The sequence below is a fragment of the Procambarus clarkii genome, chromosome 57 (assembly GCF_040958095.1).
Source record: "Procambarus clarkii isolate CNS0578487 chromosome 57, FALCON_Pclarkii_2.0, whole genome shotgun sequence".
Lineage (NCBI taxonomy): Eukaryota > Metazoa > Arthropoda > Malacostraca > Decapoda > Cambaridae > Procambarus > Procambarus clarkii.
Window position 1 is genome coordinate 7926134 of NC_091206.1, and position 22111 is coordinate 7948244.

The following is a 22111-nucleotide window of genomic DNA, read 5'->3' on the forward strand; positions in this document are numbered from 1 at the left end:
GGTCCACCACCGCCCAGGGGATGGGTATGGGGTCCACCACCGCCCAGGGGATGGGTATGGGGTCCACCACCGCCCAGGGGATGGGTATGGGGTCCACCACCGCCCAGGGGATGGGTATGGGGTCCACCAGCGCCCACGGGATGGGTATGGGGTCCACCACCGCCCACGGGATGGGTATGGGGTCCACCACCGTCCACGGGATGGGAATGGGGTCCACCACCGCCCACGGGATGGGTATGGGATGCATAATAAATGACTAGACTTTTCAATTCTATGGTAAAACTAATAATAGTTTAATAGAAACACATAGCTAAGAAAAGACTTTGTAGTCGTTTCGCGTGCAGATCTAACACGTTAGATTACATTCGCGTGCAGATTTGCACTTACCAGATCTAACAGGTTAAAATAGGGACCGAAAAGGGGAAAAGAGGAGATAGAAGAAGCAAGTGAGGTGTAGGAGAAGGAAGTGCTTGTCCCAACTCAGTTTGTTGTTAGGAAATATTTAGCAAATGTTGACCAAGGTCAACGAAGGTCTATCAAGTTGATAGGTGTTGACCAAGGTCAACAAGAAATATTACAACAACAACAACAATATTAAATTGTCATGAACAAATCCACAAGAGCCGTGACGTGGATTCGAACCTGCGTCATGCAAACATTAAATTGTCATTTCTTGTGTTCGGGGGCGTTGTAGTGATTGATATCTGCAGGCTCAATTACAGATTACTATACTGAGCGAAATGTGCCTAAGATATCAAAGACTGAATCTAAATTACGCCATGAATTGTCATGACTGTTTTATACAACGATTTAATACATTTAGTATTTCAAGCGGTCGTAATCAGGCATTCCGAAAGACATTACCTTCAATATCTCGTATACAGGCATTAGGCAACGTCAGTTAACATAGGAACACACCAACAACAGGAAAGGAAAGTCAATCAACAAGACTAAATAAAGCAAATGCTGCAATGCAAGGGAGCCGGTCGGCCGAGCGGACAGCACGCTGGACTTTTGATCCTGTGGTCCTGGGTTCCATCCCAGGCGCCGGCGAAAAACAATGGGCAGAATTTCTTTCACCCTATGCCTCTGTTACCTAGTAGTAAAATAGGTACCTGGGTGTTAGTCAGCTGTCACGGGCTGCTTCCTGGGGGTGGAGGCCTGGTCGAGGACCGGGCCGCGGGGACACTAAAAGCCCCGAAATCATCTCAAGATAACCTCAAGAAGATCCCAACGAAACCAACACCCAAGAAAGTTAACAAAAGTATTTAATGCCCCATAAACTACTCAAGAGTGCAAACATGTAAGGTGACCCTGGGTACGGGAAGCGAAGTTGGCCTGATGAATGAGGCAAATCAAGTTGATAGTCGAAGATAATCTGACGAGGACCATCTGCAGCAACTGTACACGACCAGAGACCAATTTAAATCGTTTGAGCACTCCGCTCCTGAGCCGCGATGAAGATGACACACGTTGAGGAGCAACGAAGGTCTAACCTTAAGGTTAGCGAGGTGTAACTTGAAGGTTACGATGATTGGAGTTAGCGAGGTGTAACTTGTAGGTTATGATGATTGGGGTTAGCGAGGTGTAACTTGTAGGTTATGATGATTGGAGTTAGCGAGGTGTAACTTGTAGGTTATGATGATTGGAGTTAGCGAGGTGTAACTTGTGATTGGGGTTAGCGAGGTGTAACTTGTGACTGGGGTTAGCGAGGTTTAACTTGTGATTGGGGTTAGCGAGGTGTAACTAGTGATTGGGGTTAGCGAGGTGTAACTTGTAGGTTACAATGATTGGAGTTAGCGAGGTGTAACTTGTAGGTTACAATGATTGGAGTTAGCGAGGTGTAACTTGTAGGTTACAATGATTGGGGTTAGCGAGGTGTAACTTGTAGATTATAATGATTGGGGTTAGCGAGGTGTAACTTTTAGGTTACAATGATTGGAGTTAGCGAGGTGTAACTTGTAGGTTACAATGATTGGGTTAGCGAGGTGTAACTTGTAGGTTACAATGATTGGGGTAAGCGAGGTGTAACTTTTAGGTTACAATGATTGGAGTTAGCGAGGTGTAACTTGTAGGTTACAATGATTGGGTTAGCGAGGTGTAACTTGTAGGTTACAATGATTGGGGTTAGCGAGGTGTAATTTGTAGGTTACAATGATTGGAGTTAGCGAGGTGTAACTTGAAGGTTACAATGATTGGGGTTAGCGAGGTGTAACTTGAAGGTTACAATGATTGGGGCTAGCGAGGTGTAACTTGTAAATTACAATGATTGGCGTAAGCGAGGTGTAACTTGTAAGTTACAATGATTGGGGTTAGCGAGAGGCAACTTGACAGATGTTCAACGACAGAGATAACAACGGCAGGCAAACACATGTCAGTAACGGCAGAGGGACCAATAGGAGGCAAAACAGAGAAACGGGCAAACAAACGGTGTTAGGGGATAGTGGGGGGGGGGGGGGGACCAATGCCGCATTTTACCGACGAAAATGGCCGCCCGTTGCTAATGGCGGCCATAACTCCTTCCCGCCACCAGCGTGTCTACGAACGCCTTGTCCATCTCAATTAGCTCGAGGTGTTCTTTTTTTTTTTGTCCGTATAGATTCATTACGCTCTGTTGGCCGGGACGCCGTTTTCCAGGATCAGAGACATTCATGTTTCATTTCGCTGTTGTGTTGAAAAAGGGTTAAAGCAATTTAATTTCAGTGATTACCTGATCTAAGAACGATGAGGTGAGGTGATGTAATGTAAGGCATATGGGCCAAAACGTCGTCTGCAGTTCTTTATTTCTATGTTCATATATTAGCTGGGGCAGAGTGTGCTGGATATTCTGTCTTGGTCTCGGGGATTTGTAAAATGTGCAAAAGTGTGAGTTGGCTGTTAATAGTTGGTTGGGACTGTTTAATATGTAGTGCTTCGTCAATTTCTAATCTTCTATTGTCGTTGCATCTGTCGATTATTTGGGTGTTGTAGGTTTGGATATCTCTGGTGAGGAGCTAGTTGTGTGAACATAATTACATATTTTTTGATGAAACATTGTTTGTGTATTGTCAGGAGCCTTGAAATAGATGTTGCTCTCTTGCCTATATACTGAGATTAGTGTGACTGACAGTTTCCAAGTGGGCAGGAGTAGACGTAGACATTTATCTCTAGGGGTTATATTCGGTCTTTTTAGAGTTCTGCAAGTTGGCGGTGTTCCTCTGCTCTTATATTACATTGTCAACTCCATTGGGTGGTGTCGGTAGGGGGTCACTTTTCTATCAATAATGTCTCACGGAAAACTTTCGTCTGTTTTGAGAGCCGTGGAAAAGAAGTTCTTGTAGTATAGCATAATTGGTGGTGCAGATACTGTTGTGTTTTGGCCATTTTAATCCATGATAAAATGGTGGTTTATATTCTTTTTAATGATGTATTCGTTAGCGTATCCATTATTGACAAGAATCTGGCTAACTCTGCCGACTTTCTCGTCAACTTGCTTCCAGATGGAGCTGCATGCCAGAGTACGATTTACATAGACGTCTGCAACACTTCGCTTGTCCTTCCCATATTCAACAATACACACACACAGACACACACTTACAAAGAATAATATCGGCGGCGTATGCGAGGCTGGCTAACATCAGAACTGCCTTCAGAAACCTGCGTAAGGAAACTTTCGGAACCTTGTTTACCACGAATGTAAGGCCAATCCTGGAGTATGCGGCCCCAGCATGGAGCCCGTACCTTGTTAAGCACAAGACGAAACTGGAAAAAGTTCAGAGGTATGCTACTAGGCTGGTCCCAGAACTGAATTACGAAAAAAGGCTGAGAGAACTGCACCTAATGGCGCTGGAAGACAGAAGAGCTCGGGAAGATATGATCACCACATACAAGGTTCTCAGGGAAATTGAGAGGGTATACAAGGATGGACTATTTATCACGGGTAGTACAGGCACAAGAGGACACAGGTGGAAGCTGAGTACCCAAATGAACCACAGAGACATTAGAAGGAACTTTTTCAGTGTCAGAGTAGTTAGTAAATGGAATGCACTAGGAAGTGATGTGGTGGAGGCTGACTCAAAACACGGTTTCAAATGTAGATATGACGGAGACTACTCTCTACACCAGTTGATTGACGGTTGAGAGGCGGACCAAAGAGCCAAAGCTTAACCCCCGCATGCACAACTAGGTGAACACACACACACACACACATTATATATTATATATATATATATATATATATATATATATATATATATATATATATATATATATATATATATATATATATATATATATATATATAAAAGCTTTTAGCGACTACCACCAAAACAACAGGCCGTCTCCTGCTGGGGTCCACGCCGGGTCACTGGAAATCTTCCACCGTTGAGGTCCTCTTGTGTGTGAAGTGTCCGCGAGGCGCCCCAGGTACAATGGCCATAAAGTGCTTACCTTAAACAAACACTAACGAAGCCTCTTTATTCTCAGACGCCTTAAAACAAAGGGACGGGCAATAACAAGCCACAAGGAGGACCCTAAACACAGGAAACCACAAGTTTATGGCCTTAACAGTACCAAGGTAATTCATCCCTTCCCCCCACCCCACAATCCTCACCCCCGGCTGACAACTGCTGTATGTTGGTCCTTGGAGAGACTCTTCGTCAATTTTATATTTTGTGATACGTGAGCATTTTGATGTTATGCTGCCAGTTTGAGGTATGGAAACGCTTAGATATTGAGCTGTGTCTTAAGGTACGTAAACACTTTGATATTGAACAGTCTCTTAAGGTACGTAAACACTTTGATATTGAACAGTCTCTTAAGGTACGTAAACACTTTGATATTGAACAGTCTCTTGAGGAACGTAAACACTTTGATATTGAACAGTCTCTTAAGGTACGTAAACACTTTGATATTGAACAGTCTCTTAAGGTACGTAAACACTTTGATATTGAACAGTCTCTTAAGGTACGTAAACACTTTGATATTGAACAGTCTCTTAAGGTACGTAAACACTTTGATATTGAACTGTCTCTTAAGGTACGTAAACACTTTGATATTGAACTGACCCATCAATAAGCGTCCAGCAGAATAAATAGTTCTCAATCATTTGTAAACTGTTGACACAAAGTTTTGAATACAAATTAAATGATTCGCTGATTGTTCTGTTTTTGGGAGTACCTCGGCACTAGTGTTTATTAGCCTCAGGACTGGAATCTAGGAGACAGAACAACTTCTCATTCCACATTAACTTCCATACATTAAGGTCTTCAAACAGAAGTTTTGCATTTGTGTGTGTGTGTGTGTGTGTGTGTGTGTGTGTGTGTGTGTGTGTGTGTGTGTGTGTGTGTGTGTGTGTGTGTGTGTGTGTGTGTGAAACTTAGAACGGGCTTGGTCAAAATTAGGGCTAATTGTAATTATCAATGAGAAGTGATGATAAATAAATGCAAGGTATTGTAGCTACATCAGGTCCTGCTCTGATGCTACGGGGCGTCATTATTATTACTTGTATTACAATGATTGTCACCGCTGTTGTTATTGTCATCGTCACTGCTGATATTTAGCATACAATACTCACACAATAATACCCTATTTTGGTCTGGCGCTCGAAAGTGAATTTCATTCGTGTAATATGTGTATCGCTAATCAATATCCTGGTAACTACGAGAGAGAGAGAGAGAGAGAGAGAGAGAGAGAGAGAGAGAGAGAGAGAGAGAGAGAGAGAGAGAGAGAGATACAACGGTGGTTGTTTGAGCCAGGTCGTTACGTCGTAGAGAGAGATGGTCAGATAGCAGCAGCCTGGGGTAGGTAGAATGCTCCAAACGTCGCCACTTCAAACATTACCAGGGGGGAGGAGATGGCTCTCTTCCTTGCCCCTAACATATCAAGACACTTGCCCTTCCCTCTCTCTAATCCACACAACCAATACAATATCCACGAGCACCGGACAATCGTAGACGCTAATAACCTATTCAAATGCCGTCGTTCAAGCGAGCTAAAACAAGACGCCTTCGCTGACAATTGTCGGGCTGCATTTCTGGACTCCCTGGGAAGGAAGGCTCTTTCACAAGGAATGGAAACTGGGCCCCCTCATTAATTTCAACTGGATGGGAAAGTTTAAAGAATTTTTAACCGTGTTTTCTTCCTGGTGTAATTCAGCCACCTCCACCCAACCAACCTGCGTGTGCACATGGGTAGAAAATAACAAACATATGAATGTTTGTCGAAACTCTTTTTTTTTGGGGTGGGGGATGGGGAAGATAGGGGGAGGGGGAATTTTGGAGACGGATAGGGGAAAGAGGGATGAAAGGGTGAGGGGATATAGAAGAGGGGGGAAGAATGTTGGGAAAGAGGATGAAAAGATGAGAAGTGTAAGAAAGGGGAGATGGGATGGGAGAAGAGGGTGTAGGGAAGGGGGGAATTGAATGGGGGGAGGATTGTAGGAAAGGGGGAGGGTAAGTGCTGGTAAGGGGGGGGGAATGGGAAGGGTGTATGGGAAAGGGAGATGGGAGGGGAGGGGAGGGGGTATTTCGGGAATGGTGTATGAGAGTAGGGGAGGCGAAGCGAATATGCGTAAAATCTTACTTGCTGAGGTTTGAAGGATTCGTTCCTCTTGTGGCTTAGGTCCTGTTGCTGCTTAGTTCCTGTTGCTGCTTAGTTCCTGTTGCTGCCTAGCTCCTGTTGCTGCTTAGTTCCTGTTGCTGCTTACTTCCTGTTGCTGCCTAGCTCCTGTTGCTGCTTAGTTCCTGTTGCTGCATAGCTCCTGTTGCTGCCTAGCTCCTGTTGCTGCTTAGTTCCTGTTGCTGCATAGCTCCTGTTGCTGCCTAGTTCCTGTTGCTGCCTAGTTCCTGTTGCTGTCTAGCTCCTGTTGCTGCTTAGCTCCTGTTGCTGCTTAGCTCCTGTTGCTCCTTAGCTCCTGTTGCTGCCTAGCTCCTGTTGCTGCTTAGCTCCTGTTGGTGCTTAGCTCCTGTTGCTGCTTAGCTCCTGTTGCTGCTTTGCTCCTGTTGCTGCTTAGTTCCTGTTGCTGCCTAGCTCCTGTTGCTGCCTAGCTCCTATTGTTGCCTAGCTCCTGTTGCTGCATAGCTCCTGTTGCTGCCTATCTCCTGTTGCTGCTTAGTTCCTGTTGCTGCATAGCTCCTGTTGCTGCCTAGTTCCTGTTGCTGTCTAGCTCCTGTTGCTGCTTAGCTCCTGTTGCTGCTTAGCTCCTGTTGCTCCTTAGCTCCTGTTGCTGCCTAGCTCCTGTTGCTGCTTAGCTCCTGTTGGTGCTTAGCTCCTGTTGCTGCTTAGCTCCTGTTGCTGCTTAGTTCCTGTTGCTGCCTAGCTCCTGTTGCTGCCTAGCTCCTGTTGCTGCCTAGCTCCTGTTGCTGCCTAGCTCCTATTGTTGCCTAGCTTCTGTTGCTGCCTAGCTCCTGTTGCTGCCTCGTTCCCGTTGCGGCCTCATGCATGCAGCGGCCATGATCTTAAACAGCATGACTGATAGAACCTTCAGTTCCCTCGGAACTTTCAGAGGTGATTCACATTGACCGGAAGCTCCCTGGCCTTACCCCCTCCCCAGCTGGTCTTTGACACGTGTAAACAAGTCCCGTAATGATAAGTCCGAGATGGATACGTTACGAGTTCATTACTAGACAAGAGATCGTTAGTGCTTAAAGGAAAAGGTCAGGGATTATTGTAACCGGTATTTATTTAAGAGTTACTGGGGGCATTACATTGCTACTTACATGGCCAAAGAATCTATGAAGGATCAAGTGCACTTAAGTGTACGTGACTGTACGTATCTACTTGCGAAACAGGTACATCTTTCCACGATCATGGCGGCTCAGACTGTATGAATTTTACAGTTTACGAAATTTGAATTGTTTGCGAGGTCGATTTTGTTCCGAGAACGAGAGTTCGAGGTGATTATTATCACGGATAATCTCATAAATAAATACAAACTAATTTGTCCTGATTGAGGAAAGATATACAGGTTTCGAATATGTACACCCAAATGGTTGATGAACCCTGACCCAGGGTAAGTCGCAGAATAAAATGGTTTATCTCATTAAAAAGTGAGGATAATGAGGAGATGAGCAAGAGGCCGGATAATGCAGCTTGTACTCCGGATCCGGTTAATGACTTCGCGATAAGGCCGCGCTCAACTTTTTGGCTTCATAACCGGACGTTTCGGTTAAGAAAAAATGAGAAGTGCCGAGTTGGATATACGCGGCATACCTGACGACTGAGCTGCTCCAGTGAGTTGGATAAAATAAATCCCACATGGATCCTGTGTTATCCAGGTTGTTTTAAGCTTATGAATATATGACTGCTTATCTTAACTGTCTTACTCGCATATATGTGATCCCCCCTATACATGTTATACGAGAATTGGTATATTGATAGACGGGTAGATAGCCTCATTACTGAATACATTCAGAAATACACGAAGATGGCCACAGCATGATAAACTACCATCTGAAATGTAAATCATTTTCCATTTTTATTCTCTTGGTGAATGATGAGATGGATTAAACATCTTAGATAATACACATCTGAGTACAATACAGGGGCCAGGAGAGGAGGTAGGGGGGGGGGTGGTAAAGGTGGGATACAGGTGGATGGAGGAATGGAAAAAGGTGATGCGAGGACTGGAGAAGGAAGGGAAGGCAAATGGGCGTGGGATAGTGAGGAGACAGGTCACGACAGCCAAATGAACAGCGACAGCCTTCATGGTCAGCACAAAGGCAGAGGTTTACTGCTGGAATGTTGAGAAAAACACAAACTTTCCTGACTCTTGAGCTTTTCCAGTTCTGGAAGTCAACCATTCACAATTCCTCAAATATCCGGCCGTAGAAAAACAACATAAAAAACAATTATGATGGATGAGATGACCACCAATAAATTAGGAGTGAGAAATGCTCGATAAATTACCTCGGTGAGCAGAGAAGGTCTTACGACACTTCCTTAAACCCTCTCTCTGACTCACTTCAGAGTTTGAGAGTCGTAACCCCCTTCCCCCACACCCCCCCCTGTCCTAACCCCCCCCCCTTTTCTCTCACATTTTGTCAATGTCTATCTATGTCTTTCACAAATTGTTCCTGTTTGGCAAACAAAAACTCTTAAGCTCCGTCGTTGTTTAGTTAAGGATCTATTAGAGATCTGACCATTCCGTGACAATGGTAACCAGCGTATATACAGGGTTAGAGATCTTTCATGTCAGTTGTCAGTTCAATATTTCCGTTCTATGCCCCACCTGGGTGTTCCTCTGTGACCTGCTCTACCCGTGAGGTGAGGCGGGTGAGGAGAGGAGGCAGGGTAGGAATGCGTTGAGGGAGGGCTCCGGAAAGTCCCGCTGGGGTTCCTGGGTGTTGGCCTCACTCCACACTACTCTCACCGACCTTGTGAGTCAACGTCTTCAATATATAGATGGTTGAATGTGAAACTATGACAGACTTTAGACCTCCTGGCCTCTTGTACCACCAACTGTGTAACTATTTCATTGACTCAGGTGTTCTGGACGACATCTTAACAATTTATCCAAAATTTGCTTGTCCATTTTAAAGAATGAAGAACAATTTTATTTATATTACTTCTAAGCTGCGTCACTTATGAACCCATCCCTGCCCTTGAGTGGCAGTGTACAATAGAAAGTTGTTTTTACATATTCATACATTAAAACATTGATTGTAACCATGATATATATGTGCTTCAGCCTACAGTTTAGACTTATTGTCTTGTGTATGACCCTCTGTCCTGCGTGACAGTGAATACCAGCATTATCCTCACTTTTATAAGGCTTAATTGAAATCCTCAGATTGGGCAAAATTGTAGGCTGCCAGGGTGAAGCTGCCAGGGTGAGCTAGGCTGCCAGGGTGAGCTAGGCTGCCAGGGTGATCTAGGCTGCCAGGGTGAGCTAGGCTGCCAGGGTGAGCTAGGCTGCCAGGGTGAGCTAGGCTGCCAGGGTGAGCTAGGCTGCCAGGGTGAGCTAGGCTGCCAGGGTGATCTAGGCTGCCAGGGTGAAGCTGCCAGGGTGAGCTAGGCTGCCAGGGTGAGCTAGGCTGCCAGGGTGATCTAGGCTGCCAGGGTGAGCTAGGCTGCCAGGGTGAGCTAGGCTGCCAGGGTGAAGCTGCCAGGGTGAGCTAGGCTGCCAGGGTGAGCTAGGCTGCCAGGGTGAGCTAGGCTGCCAGGGTGAGCTAGGCTGCCAGGGTGAGCTAGGCTGCCAGGGTGAGCTAGGCTGCCAGGGTGAGCTAGGCTGCCAGGGTGAAGCTGTCAGGGTGAGCTAGGCTGCCAGGGTGAGCTAGACTGCCAGGGTTAAGCTGCCAGGGTGAAGCTGCCAGGGTGAAGCTGCCAGGGTGAAGCTGCCAGGGTGAAGCTGCCAGGGTGAGCTAGGCTGCCAGGGTGAAGCTGCCAGGGTGAAGAACGAGTGGGTAACCTACCGTTCACCTGCTTTGGGTAAATATTTGTTTACCTCCTTATTTAACCTGAGCCTCAAGAAAAGAGAATTAGAAATGACAAAAGATGTATAAACAAATGCTCTATTGAGCTATCTCTGCGAATATATTTGGTTGATTATACGGCAACCGAGACATTATTCTTCGTCGACCGTCGACGGCTGTATTATTTAGATGCAGAAATTCGCAATTTTTATGTTTGTGAGGGAGAGGAACATTGTAGAGGCGGTCGCACTCCTCATATCCTAACCGAGCCAAATCTAACCTAAAGTAATCAAAGCAAATCTTCCCGAGCCTAAAGTAATCAAAGTAAATCTTTCCTATCCTAACTTAATCTAGCTTAATTTTTCTTTCTAGCTTTTTTTTTCACTCCTAACCACAGCTAATGGAGTGCATGAACGCCTTAAATATAAATAAGGAAGAAATGGTTAACTAGTTGGCTGTGGTTCACCAAAACACTTGTATACGTCTTCCTACGTCATTATCCGTTATTAATTGAAGCTTTCACTCTTGGTATTTGATGTTGGTATCTCCCTCTTGGAGATCATTAGCAAGGCCTCCATGCCAGGTGTCAGGTAGCCCTTCCCTCCACCTTACAGGTGAGTAGGAAGGCTCGGCCCCACAAGACGAGCAGGTAGTGCTCCTTCCTCTTCCTCCTCCTCCTTCCCCCCCCCCCTCCGTCTCCTCCACGCCTCGTCCTCCCCCGTCACTTCGTGGCGATGGTGGTCCAGGCACGACGGGTCGTCACCACCACACACAAAAGGTCCATTGACGGGCCATTACGCCTCTGTGGCTGTGTGGTTTGCCATGGACCGCAGGCAGAGGACTCAGCTACGGGTCTCATTCGAAGTCCTTGATTAGCAACGGACCTCAGTCAGGGATCGCAGAGATGTGCCGTAGCCACGAGTCACACTACGGACTCACTGATCAAATCCAAGAATACTACACCAATGGCTAAGAATGAGAAAATTATCAGCAACGGTTTATAACCCAACTTGATAACTAAGAACCGCAGCATCAGACGAGAGTCAAAGACGGGCTATTCATGCCCGTGCCACCTTTTGGGTGGCTTAATCTTTATCAATTATCGTCAGTCAAAGACCACCACCATGGACCTGTGCTACATCGCCTCCCCGGCTTCGATAATTACTTAATTACCTCCCTGGACTAACGCCACGGATAACAGCCACGGATAACAGCCATAGACTACAGCCACGGATCAAAGCCAAGAACTAAGGCTACGAACTATATCCACAAACAACAGCCACGAACTACAAGCAGGCGATGAGTCACAATAACGTGGCTGAAGTATGTTGACCAGACCACACACTAGAAGGTGAAGGGACGACGACGTTTCGGTCCATCCTGGACCATTCTCACGTCGATCGTGACTTGACTTGACTTGACAATCGACTTGAGAATGGTCCAGGACGGACCGAAACGTCGTCGTCCCTTCACCTTCTAGTGTGTGGTCTGGTCAACACGAACTACAAATAATTAGCAGCCACGGAGCACAGAAAGGCTTTACAAATTCGCACATGTCTTAGGATTACAGGAGCTTGTAAATCCGTTTTGGTGAGAAGCTTATTAACTCAAGATTCCGGAAGAATGAGCAAGAAAAAGAAAAGAGAAAAAAGAGAGAAAGATGAAAAGGGAAAAGACAATAAAGAGAGGAAAAAAGCGAAAAAAAGAGGGATACAGTAGGGTGAATAGGGTGTAGAGTGAATATATTTTCTTTTCCCTTAGACGTAATTAGACCTTACTATCATAAAAAGATAAATAAAAAATATTCAAGAACCTCTAATAAAAACACGCAAATTTCAGCACTTGTGCGAAAAAAATTCCAACAAATTTTAAATTTATAATTTTGCTCATTGGTTAAAAATACCCGGGCGAATTTTCTAAATAATATTATTTATTTCTTCCAGTTCTAAACACACACACACACACACACACACACACACACACACACACACACACACACACACACACACACACACACACACACACACAACGCCCCTCTCACCCTCACCCACACACCCACACACACACACACACACACACACACACACACACACACACACACACACACACACAACGCCCCTCTCACCCTCACCCACACACCCACACACGCACGCACACACACACACACACACACACACACACACACACACACACACACACACACACACACACGTCAAATTCATGTCCACAACGAGATTTGAACAATTTGTCGTTCAAGTAAATAGTTCTTCCGTTCACCTCTAATTGAAATACGTCCGGGACATAGAGCCTAACAAGCTGTTCATAAACTGACCAGATATATAAAGTTAACGACCCGACCTTCCAGATCTCTCTGTCGGGTCGTATTTCTGCCTCCAATTTCCCAAGACTTTGGAAATGTCTGCGGCGAAGGTTACTGGTCAGGCGAGCCCCTGTCTTCTAGCTTGCCCCTAGGGGCTAGGTGGTGTAGGGAGGACAGACAGGGAGTTCAGGGCTAGGTGTAGGGAGGACAGACAGGGGGTTCAGGGCTAGGTGGTGTAGGGAGGACAGGAAGAGGAGGTTAAGGGCTAGGTGATTGGGGTAAGGGAGAACGGGCAGGTTTTTTTCGGGAGTAAAGAGGATGGAGAGCCACAGGCAAAGAGAAAGTTTACAATGGGAAATACAGGGAGGGAGGGAATTGTCAGGGGAAAGCGCCAAGCCATTACAACTATATAGCACTTGGAAGGGATCTGGATATGGGTCTGGAATGGGACGGGGGGGAAGGAACGGTGCCCAACCACTTAGACGGTCGGGGATTGAACGCCGACCTGCATGAAGCGAGACCGTTGCTCTACCATCCTGCCCAAGTGGTTGGAGCTGTATAGTGTGAGTCATGATAGCAGGCGGACTGTCCGCCTTGCTGACACGATGTGTGGGTGATGGCAGCTAAACTAAGCTAGTTTGCTCTCTCTTGTCAGCAAACAAGTTTTAAAAAATATAGTTGTAATGACTTGTCTCATTCCCCTGAAAGTTCCCCCTCCCTCTCCCTTGTCAGGGAGATGTGAAGAGAGAGCAAACTTAGCTTAGCTGCCAACACCCACACATCGTGTCAGCAAGGCGGACAGCCCGCCTGCTATCATAACCCCCTACTGAAAACCGGGAAGGTGGTTCAGAGTTTGTGGGTTATGACGGGGGTGAGGGGGGAGAGGAGGAGAGAAAGGGAGAGTGGAGGAAGGGGGAGAGGAGAGAAAGGGGGAGGGGAGGCCTTGGAGGTGACAGGTGGAGGGGCGGCAGAGTTGGGGTTCAAGACCTGTGACTGGGGAAAGGGGGAGGCAGGTGGCTTAGGGGGGATACGAGAGTTGACGGGGGAGTGGGAGTACCCAGGACCCCCTCCAAGAGCCCCGAGCTCGTGTCCCGTGCCCACACCGCCCTCACTTGTCACTGTCGGGGGCCATTAGCCGAGCCAGACCTCAGGGGCAACGGCTGGAAATGTTCCTGAGGGCAAGGAACTGCTTGGGCTGTGGGGGGATACTATGGGAGAACTGGCAACGATGCCGCTGCTGCTGCTACTGCTGCTGCTGCTGCTTCTGGGAGAGTGACGCTGCTGCTGCTGCTGCTTCTGGGAGGGTGACGCTGCTGCTGCTGCTGCTACTGCTGCTACTAGGAGAGTGACGCTGCTTCTGCTGCTGCTACTGCTGCTACTAGGAGAGTGACGCTGCTGCTGCTACTGCTGCTACTAGGAGAGTGACGCTGCTGCTGCTACTGCTGCTACTAGGAGAGTGACGCTGCTGCTGCTACTGCTGCTACTAGGAGAGTGACGCTGCTGCTGCTACTGCTGCTACTAGGAGAGTGACGCTGCTGCTGCTACTGCTGCTAATAGGAGAGTGACGCTGCTGCTGCTACTGCTGCTACTAGGAGAGTGACGCTGCTGCTGCTACTGGGAGGGTGACGCGAAAATATATAGTGGCTGCTATTGGTAGGTACTGACAGCCACTATAATGCAGTGAAGAAAAGTAGGGATTGGAATCTGGGATGACGGGATAACATGACGCAATACATTAGGCCCGGACACAACGCAAAAAAACCTTGGCAAGCTCCGGAACGTCATCGATGACGCAGAAAAGCTCCGCTTTTGCGTCTTGGGTGACCTTGATATCCTGCGTCCTTCACGCGTCATCCATTGTTGTGTGTGTAGACCTCTGGCCTTCTGGGGCTGGGACTATCAGTGCCTGGGACTATCACTGCCTGGGACTATCACTGTCTGGGACTATCACTGCCTGGGACTATCACTGCCTGGGACTATCACTGCCTGGGACTATCACTGTCTGGGACTATCACTGCCTGGGACTATCACTGCCTGGGACTATCACTGCCTGGGACTCACTGCCTGGGACTATCACTATTCAGAAAAGCTTTGAGTTTGGAAAGTTCATATACTTTCCATAGTTTAGTTGTTAAAATGTATTTTTTTTTATCTATAGATCCTGTCACACATTTGCCCAAGGGAGCCGGTCGGCCGAGCGGACAGCACACTGGATTTGTGATCATGTGGTCCCGGGTTCGATCCCGGGCGCCGGCGAGAAACAATGGGCAGAGTTTCTTTCACCCTATGTCCCTGTTACCTAGCAGTAAAATAGGTACCTGGGTGTTAGTCAGCTGTCACGGGCTGCTTCCTGGGGGTGGAGGTCTGGTCAAGGACCGGGCTGCTTCCTGGGGGTGGAGGTCTGGTCAAGGACCGGGCCGCGGGGACACTAAAGCCCCGAAATCATCTCAAGATAACCTCATGATAACCCTCAAATTGTAAATGTATCAATATTGCAGGTTTTCCTATAATGATTTTCCTACTTTACGTTTTTTATATTTAATCATTAATAGAATTACATTATTTCTGCCACTTATTTTCTTTTCATTTTGTTTTGTATTTATTCTCGTTTTCTTTTCAGTGTCACTCAATCTACGTACCGTATCGCCAAAAAATTATGTATAGTACATATAACGACTATGGAGTATGCGTAAATAATAATAATAATAAAAATGGACAGTTGTACCGAAAAAGGTCACGTTTTGAATGTTTATAAAGTAGTGGGCAGGGAAAGGATGGCAAGCCTCAAGCCTATAGTCTCCTCCAGGGCTAGAATAGTGCATATATCTACTACAGTAGGCCTACGACTCCCTATATTAGTCCTAGCCTTCCCTATAGAAATGCTTACATTAAGCCTAGGAATGATTTTATTAGGCCTCAGATTGCTTATATTAGGCCACAGAGGAGGCTAGGCTCAATTTTTTAAAATTACATTGTAGTATATTACTTAAAAGACCCTTTTGTAGCATATTCTAATGGCAAAAAAATGGCATTTCATTTAGGCGTTACGTTCCATATTACCTGAATATGGTCCTTGGGTCGCTGTGTGTACTATGGGGCCGGGATGGAGGCTACAGGTGGGCTGCCAGCGGCCACCCTCGTCTTGAAGTCGCCCAGCTACTGTATAGGGATCTTGGGAGATAGGTAAACAGATAACAACATTGGGAACAGGTGTTGGGAATGATGGAGGGAGGGTGAGAGAGTGAGAGTGAGAGAGAGAGAGAGAGAGAGAGAGAGAGAGAGAGAGAGAGAGAGAGAGAGAGAGAGAGAGAGAGAGAGAGAGAGAGAGAGAGAGTGGGGGGGGGGGGATGTGGGGGTGAGATGTAAAGAGGCAAGAGCTTAGCGATGTAAACAAATAATGCTATAAAGCCATCGTTCTAAAAGGTACAACCTTTTGTTTATACATACTCTCATACATACACTTTGTGCTCTCTGAGAGTACATACTCTCTGTACGGCGAGAGTACAGTCGGTCCTTAGCACGACACGTACTGGGTGTAGAGTACCTCAAGCAGTACTCGTAGTAGGTGTTGAGAGGACAAGTATCCAACCTTTCTCTTCCCCATCATCAGCAGCAGCGAATCAAGACACGTAGAGGGGCCCTATAGTACAGGGGCCCTATGGCACCGGGGCCCTATATCACAGAGGGCCCTATAGTACAGGGGCCCTATAGTTCCTAGGGAGGTAACTGGGGGGAGGGATATAGGGGGAAGGGAGAGGGGGAGTTACTGTCCTCCCTGCGGCTCCACCTCGCTTGTCACTGTCTCCACTCATTAGCTCACCTCAGACTCAGTGGAGGAACTGTCCGACTGGAAAGACTTCGGAAAAACGGTTCAAGCTGGAATAGTGAGTTGAAATGCTTGGAACGAGAGCGATGTCAAGGCGATGCTCAGTGGGGAAGTTGAGGATGGAGGTATATGCTTGAAGGCAATGACTTAATTACGGTGCAATTGGTCTAATGAAAACAGTCTGGAAAAAGACCGAGTTGGAACAATGAGTTGAGGCATACATGGCGGTACCACGGATTCATACTGTCCGTGGTACCACTGACATGGACTGTCCGTGTCACGTCGAGTCCGTGACGCGGGCTCCTTTGTCTCACGTCACACACACACACACACACACACACACACACACACACACACACACACACACACACACACACACACACACACACACACACACACACACGGTAGGAATAGGAATCTGTACACTAGTTGATTGACAGTTGAGAAGCGGGACCAAAGAGCCAAAGCTCAACTCCCGCAAGCACAATTAGGTGAGTACGGTCGTACAGCTGAGTGGACAGCGCTTGGGGGTCGTAGCCCTATGGCCCGGGCTCGATTCCCGTCGGAGACGGAAACAAATGGGCAGAGTTTCTTTCACTCTGACGTTCCTGTTCACCTAGGAATAAATAGGTACATGGGAGTTAGACAGCTGCTATAGACTGCTTCCTGGGGATGTGTATGTGGGTATTAAAGAGAAATATGAGTAGTAAATATAAAGGAAGAAAAATAGATGGTTAGAAAAGCGGGGCCCAAGAGCTAATAGCTATATTCTGCAGATACAAATAGTAAATACACTCGCACATACACACACACACACTATATACCACAAGACTGGTCCCAGAAGTAAGAGGGTGAGCGAACAAGGAAAGACTGAGGGAACTGGATCTTCCTACACAATATAAGATACGGGAAAGAGGAGACATGATTGCAACATATACGATACTAAATGGGTGGTAGTGATAAAGTTGAAAAAGACGAACATTTTAGCAGGTGTAACAGCTGAACGAGAGGCCATGGGTGGAAACTGGAGTCACAGATGACCCCATAGGGATATAAGGTAAAGTTTATTTACCCATGAGTAAATGAAGTAGAGTTAGACAAATAAATATAATAAGTTAGATAAGTAGGTAGTTGAAGCTAATACCACATATAAATTTATATGTAGATATCATAAAAAATATAATATTCGTGTATCATCTCATTCGATGACCAACAGCTGAAAATGCAAGGCCCAAGAGCAAGCGTCCGGTCCATCAGAAGCACAATAGGATGAGTACAATCAGGTGAACACACTCACCTATATGGCTGGCGAAGAGAATAATACAATTAAGAACATGTTTATATACCCGTAACATAAGCCAGCACGCTCCCCTATATGCCCCGACATTATACACACCAGCCATGTTAAACACGGCTGAGAGTAAGTCGTGGTTGTTACCTGCCTAAGACATACTCCTCCCGAAGCTCATTAATATTATCACAAACACTATACATCACGCGAGCGACTCTCCAGCCTGTGTTCTTGTTGTTGTTTTAGATTCAGCTACTAAGAACAAAAAGATGCAAGTAGCACGGGCTATGGTGAGCCCGTAGTGGACTTAAAGGCACGGGAGCGGTGTTGTAACAAGTGGCACGGGCTATGGTGAGCCCGTAGTGGACTTACCTGGCACAGGAGCGGGGCTGTAACAAGTAGCACGGGCTATGGTGAGCCCCTAGTGGACTTACCTGGCACAGGAGCGGGGCTGTAACAAGTAGTACGGGCTATGGTGAGCCCGTAGTGGACTTACCTGGCACAGGAGCGGGGCTGTAACAAGTAGCACGGGCTATGGTGAGCCCGTAGTGGACTTACCTGGCACAGGAGCGGGGCTGTAACAAGTAGCACGGGCTATGGTGAGCCCCTAGTGGACTTACCTGGCACAGGAGCGGGGCTGTAACAAGTAGCACGGGCTATGGTGAGCCCCTAGTGGACTTACCTGGCACAGGAGCGGGGCTGTAACAAGTAGCACGGGCTATGGTGAGCCCCTAGTGGACTTACCTGGCACAGGAGCGGGGCTGTAACAAGTAGCACAGGCTATGGTGAGCCCGTAGTGGACTTACCTGGCACAGGAGCGGGGCTGTAACAAGTAGCACGGGCTATGGTGAGCCCGTAGTGGACTTACCTGGCACAGGAGCGGAGCTGTAACAAGTAGCACGGGCTATGGTGAGCCCGTAGTGGACTTAAAGGCACGGGAGCGGTGTTGTAACAAGTGGCACGGGCTATGGTGAGCCCCTAGTGGACTTACCTGGCACAGGAGCGGGGCTGTAATAAGTAGCACGGGGGCTATGGTGAGCCCGTAGTGGACTTACCTGGCACAGGAGCGGGGCTGTAACAAGTAGCACGGGCTATGGTGAGCCCGTAGTGAACTTAAAGGCACAGGAGCGGGGCTGTAACTGGTACTCAACGAGTCCAGCTTGCGAACTCGGGTTGTTTATCAGAGAGCCGCGAAGAGCCGCCTTGCTTAAAACAGCGTGGGGCTGAGCCAGGTCCGGCAGCTAACGCACCAGCCACCAGAGACAAGGTAAACACTATTTATGCGGGGCGTCGGGACCCCAGTATGGACGAAGACCCGCGATACACACAGATCCCTGATATGCTAATGTTGATATAAATGAACAGTGATAGAGGACTTGCATATAATTTGAAGCGAAGTCAAGTTATCGTAGAGGAAGCGACTTATATAACCCAAGAGAGGGAGGGAAGGGGGCCTGAATGGAACACAGGAGTACGGTTTATACGCTAATGCAGCACCCTGTGATGAATACATGCATAATTGATGAATAATGCAGCTGATACAGACGACTTTAAACATAACTATATGTTACCATAGTAGATTCAGTAGAGACTGTACATATACTTTTAGTCTAATGAAACAATTGCAGGTGAAAATACAGACACACTGAAGGCTAATGTATGCATATACAATTAATACACATGAAGGACCAACTATGTATACAATTAATACACATGAAGGACCAACATTGAGGAACAAACACACGTCTTAAGAAGTAGTTGTAAGAACAATGACTTCTTACCAAACAGCCACACCACATAGCGTCTCAACAAACAATCACTCTACATAGCGTCTTATCAGACAACCACACATCTGACGTCTTAAATAGCCAGACAATAGATGTCTTAAGAAACAGTTCGTAATTATTCAACATGTCCACTGTTGAGTGACAACTGAAGGTGACAGGTATCGATTGATATCCGGTCATTAAACACCACCACCACCACCAACAGCACCACCACCAACACCACCACCAACACCACCACCAACAGCACCAACAATACCAAACATACACAGAAACCCAAGCACAAAAAACACGCAAAAACACACAAAACTGCGACGATTCTTGTATACTTTCCTAACAAAATAAATATACATGAAAACTAAATAAATGAAGCAAGAAGAGCGTGTTTGCAGGACAGGACGTCATCAAGCACCCCATTTTCTGAACTATTACGTCTAATTTTGTCCCTAACGTCTAATACGTCTAATGTCCTTAACGTAGAAAATAAGGGGAATTATGAAAAGTAGCGGCTCACAGACATGAACGTTTTCTATGCGTATGCTGGATATGTTAGGTGGGTGGCTCGGGTTTGTGCGTTTTTCTGTATGTTCTTATTTTTGTACGTTGTGGCAAATCAAGAGGAGGGATGTTATCAAGAGGCATCACGACTGACAGATGCCTCTGTGTCTCCGATCCTGGCTGTCTCGCCTCCACACACACACCCTTACTCGCTTATCCGCTCCTCCTAGCTTATCCGGAGGCACTAAATTATTCGGAGCCACTACCCCTGCATATCTAGAGTACCTTGATTATCCGGATCTCTTTACATATCTAGAGTAAACTTTGCGTTTCTAGAGCACTTTGCTAATTTAGAGCACCTAGCTTATCTAGAACACATTGCTTCTCAGAGCACTCAGCCTATCAAGAGTACTTTGATAATCTAGAGCACCTTGATAATCTATATCACCTCGCTTATCTAGAGCATCTTGCTTATCTGCTTCAATATGCTTATCCAGAGAACTGCTGATCTGGAATTCCTAGCATATTCACAAAATTAAGAACTCGAAACTTACCTAGTATGCTTCACACGAGCATTATTCATAACCACAGTAACTTTATCATCCGAAGTACATTGTTTATCAGGAGTAGATTCGTTACATGGATGGCCACACTTATCCAAAGCCACTTATCCAAAGACACGCTTATCCAAAGCCACTTGTCTAATATACCTAAGGTTTCGAGTCAAATTCTTATCCGAATACGGTCATCAGAAGTACTCTCCTCATTCCAAAATTCCTTAATTTCGACAGCTCGATCCAGACAAAATCACTCAAAAGCATACACTAATTCGGTTACTTCTGTTAATGAGGACTTATCTGCTCCTTGGAGCCTCTGCTAAACCCTCATTATACAATTAAAGCAAATCACCGGAATACTTATTTCTTCGACGATGCAACTTCTCAAGCAAGTGATCATTTAGCCGAACTTCTAAACTGCGAGATAGATATCTAATTGTCAAACATGGAACAGACGGCGTATTTGGACATCTTGTTAGCGGGTATTCTCCGCTTATCGGAACTGTAAGCAGGAAAGGTTCTGTAATAAATGTTGGGGCCGGCTACAAGATAGATCCGATAGAGCAAATCATTCGCTTTAACGGTAAAGTATCTGAGCCGTTCAGTAGAAAATACGGTTTCTTATCTGAACCCTCCCGTAGTGGGTACGTTCTCTTGTGTGAACCCTCCCATAGTGGGTACGTTTTCTTGTGAGAACCCTTCCGTAGTGGGTACGTTCTCTTGTGTGAACCCTCCCATTAGTGGGTACGTTTTCTTGTGTGAACCCTCCCGTAGTGGGTACGTTCTCTTGTGTGAACCCTCCCGTAGTGGGTACGTTCCGTAAGTAACGGAGGACAGACATGGAAGAGATGGAAGGTAGAAATGGATTGGCTACTGAGGCAATAGTGTGCATGGAACAGGAGGAGGACAATATCTAGGTGATTATAAGAATTCGACCGTCTCAAGTTCCCATCGCTGTCAGCTGTAGGCCAAATGAGACTCCTATCAGGCCAAGAAGCTGGAGAACTATCAGGCCAAGAAGCTGGAGAGCTATCAGGCCAAGAAGCTGGAGAACTATCAGGCCAAGAAGCTGGAAAACTATCAGGCCAAGAAGCTGGAGAACTATCAGGCCAAGAAGCTGGAGAACTATCAGGCCAAGAAGCTGGAGAACTATCAGGCCAAGAAGCTGGAGAACTATCAGGCCAAGAAGCTGGAGAACTAGCAAGCCAAGAAGCTAGAGAACTATCAAGCCAAGAAGCTGGAGAACTAGCAAGCCAAGAAGCTGGAGAACTATCAGGCCAAGAAGCTGGAGAACTATCAGGCCAAGAAGCTGGAGAACTATCAAGCCAAGAAGCTGGAGAACTATCAAGCCAAGAAGCTGGAGAACTATCAGGCCAAGAAGCTGGAGAACTATCAGGCCAAGAAGCTGGAGAACTAGCAGCAGCAGGGGAATGGGGGGCAATAG

General features: G+C 46.6%; 2 protein-coding genes across 2 annotated transcripts in view; one reads left to right on the forward strand and one right to left on the reverse strand.

The window, feature by feature from the left end:
• LOC123745067 (GATA-binding factor 2) overlaps window positions 1-22111 on the reverse strand; it is a 147274-nt gene that overhangs the window by 65943 nt on the left and 59220 nt on the right. The window lies entirely within an intron of this gene.
• Window positions 1458-22084, forward strand: LOC138353306 (uncharacterized). Its single transcript, XM_069306177.1, has 4 exons — window positions 1458-1502; window positions 4687-5016; window positions 21656-21847; window positions 21917-22084. Exons 1-4 carry the CDS (start codon window positions 1458-1460, stop codon window positions 22082-22084), a joined length of 735 nt encoding a protein of 244 aa, XP_069162278.1.

Excerpts from the sequence above, each read along its gene's own strand:
- LOC138353306 (XM_069306177.1), top strand. The coding sequence starts at position 1,458 with ATGAAGATGACACACGTTGAGGAGCAACGAAGGTCTAACCTTAAG. Across the intron at positions 1,503-4,686 it reads AACGAAGGTCTAACCTTAAG|TTTGAGGTATGGAAACGCTT; the intron begins GTTAGCGAGGTG and ends TTATGCTGCCAG. Across the intron at positions 21,848-21,916 it reads AGAAGCTGGAGAACTATCAG|CAAGCCAAGAAGCTGGAGAA; the intron begins GCCAAGAAGCTG and ends CTGGAGAACTAG.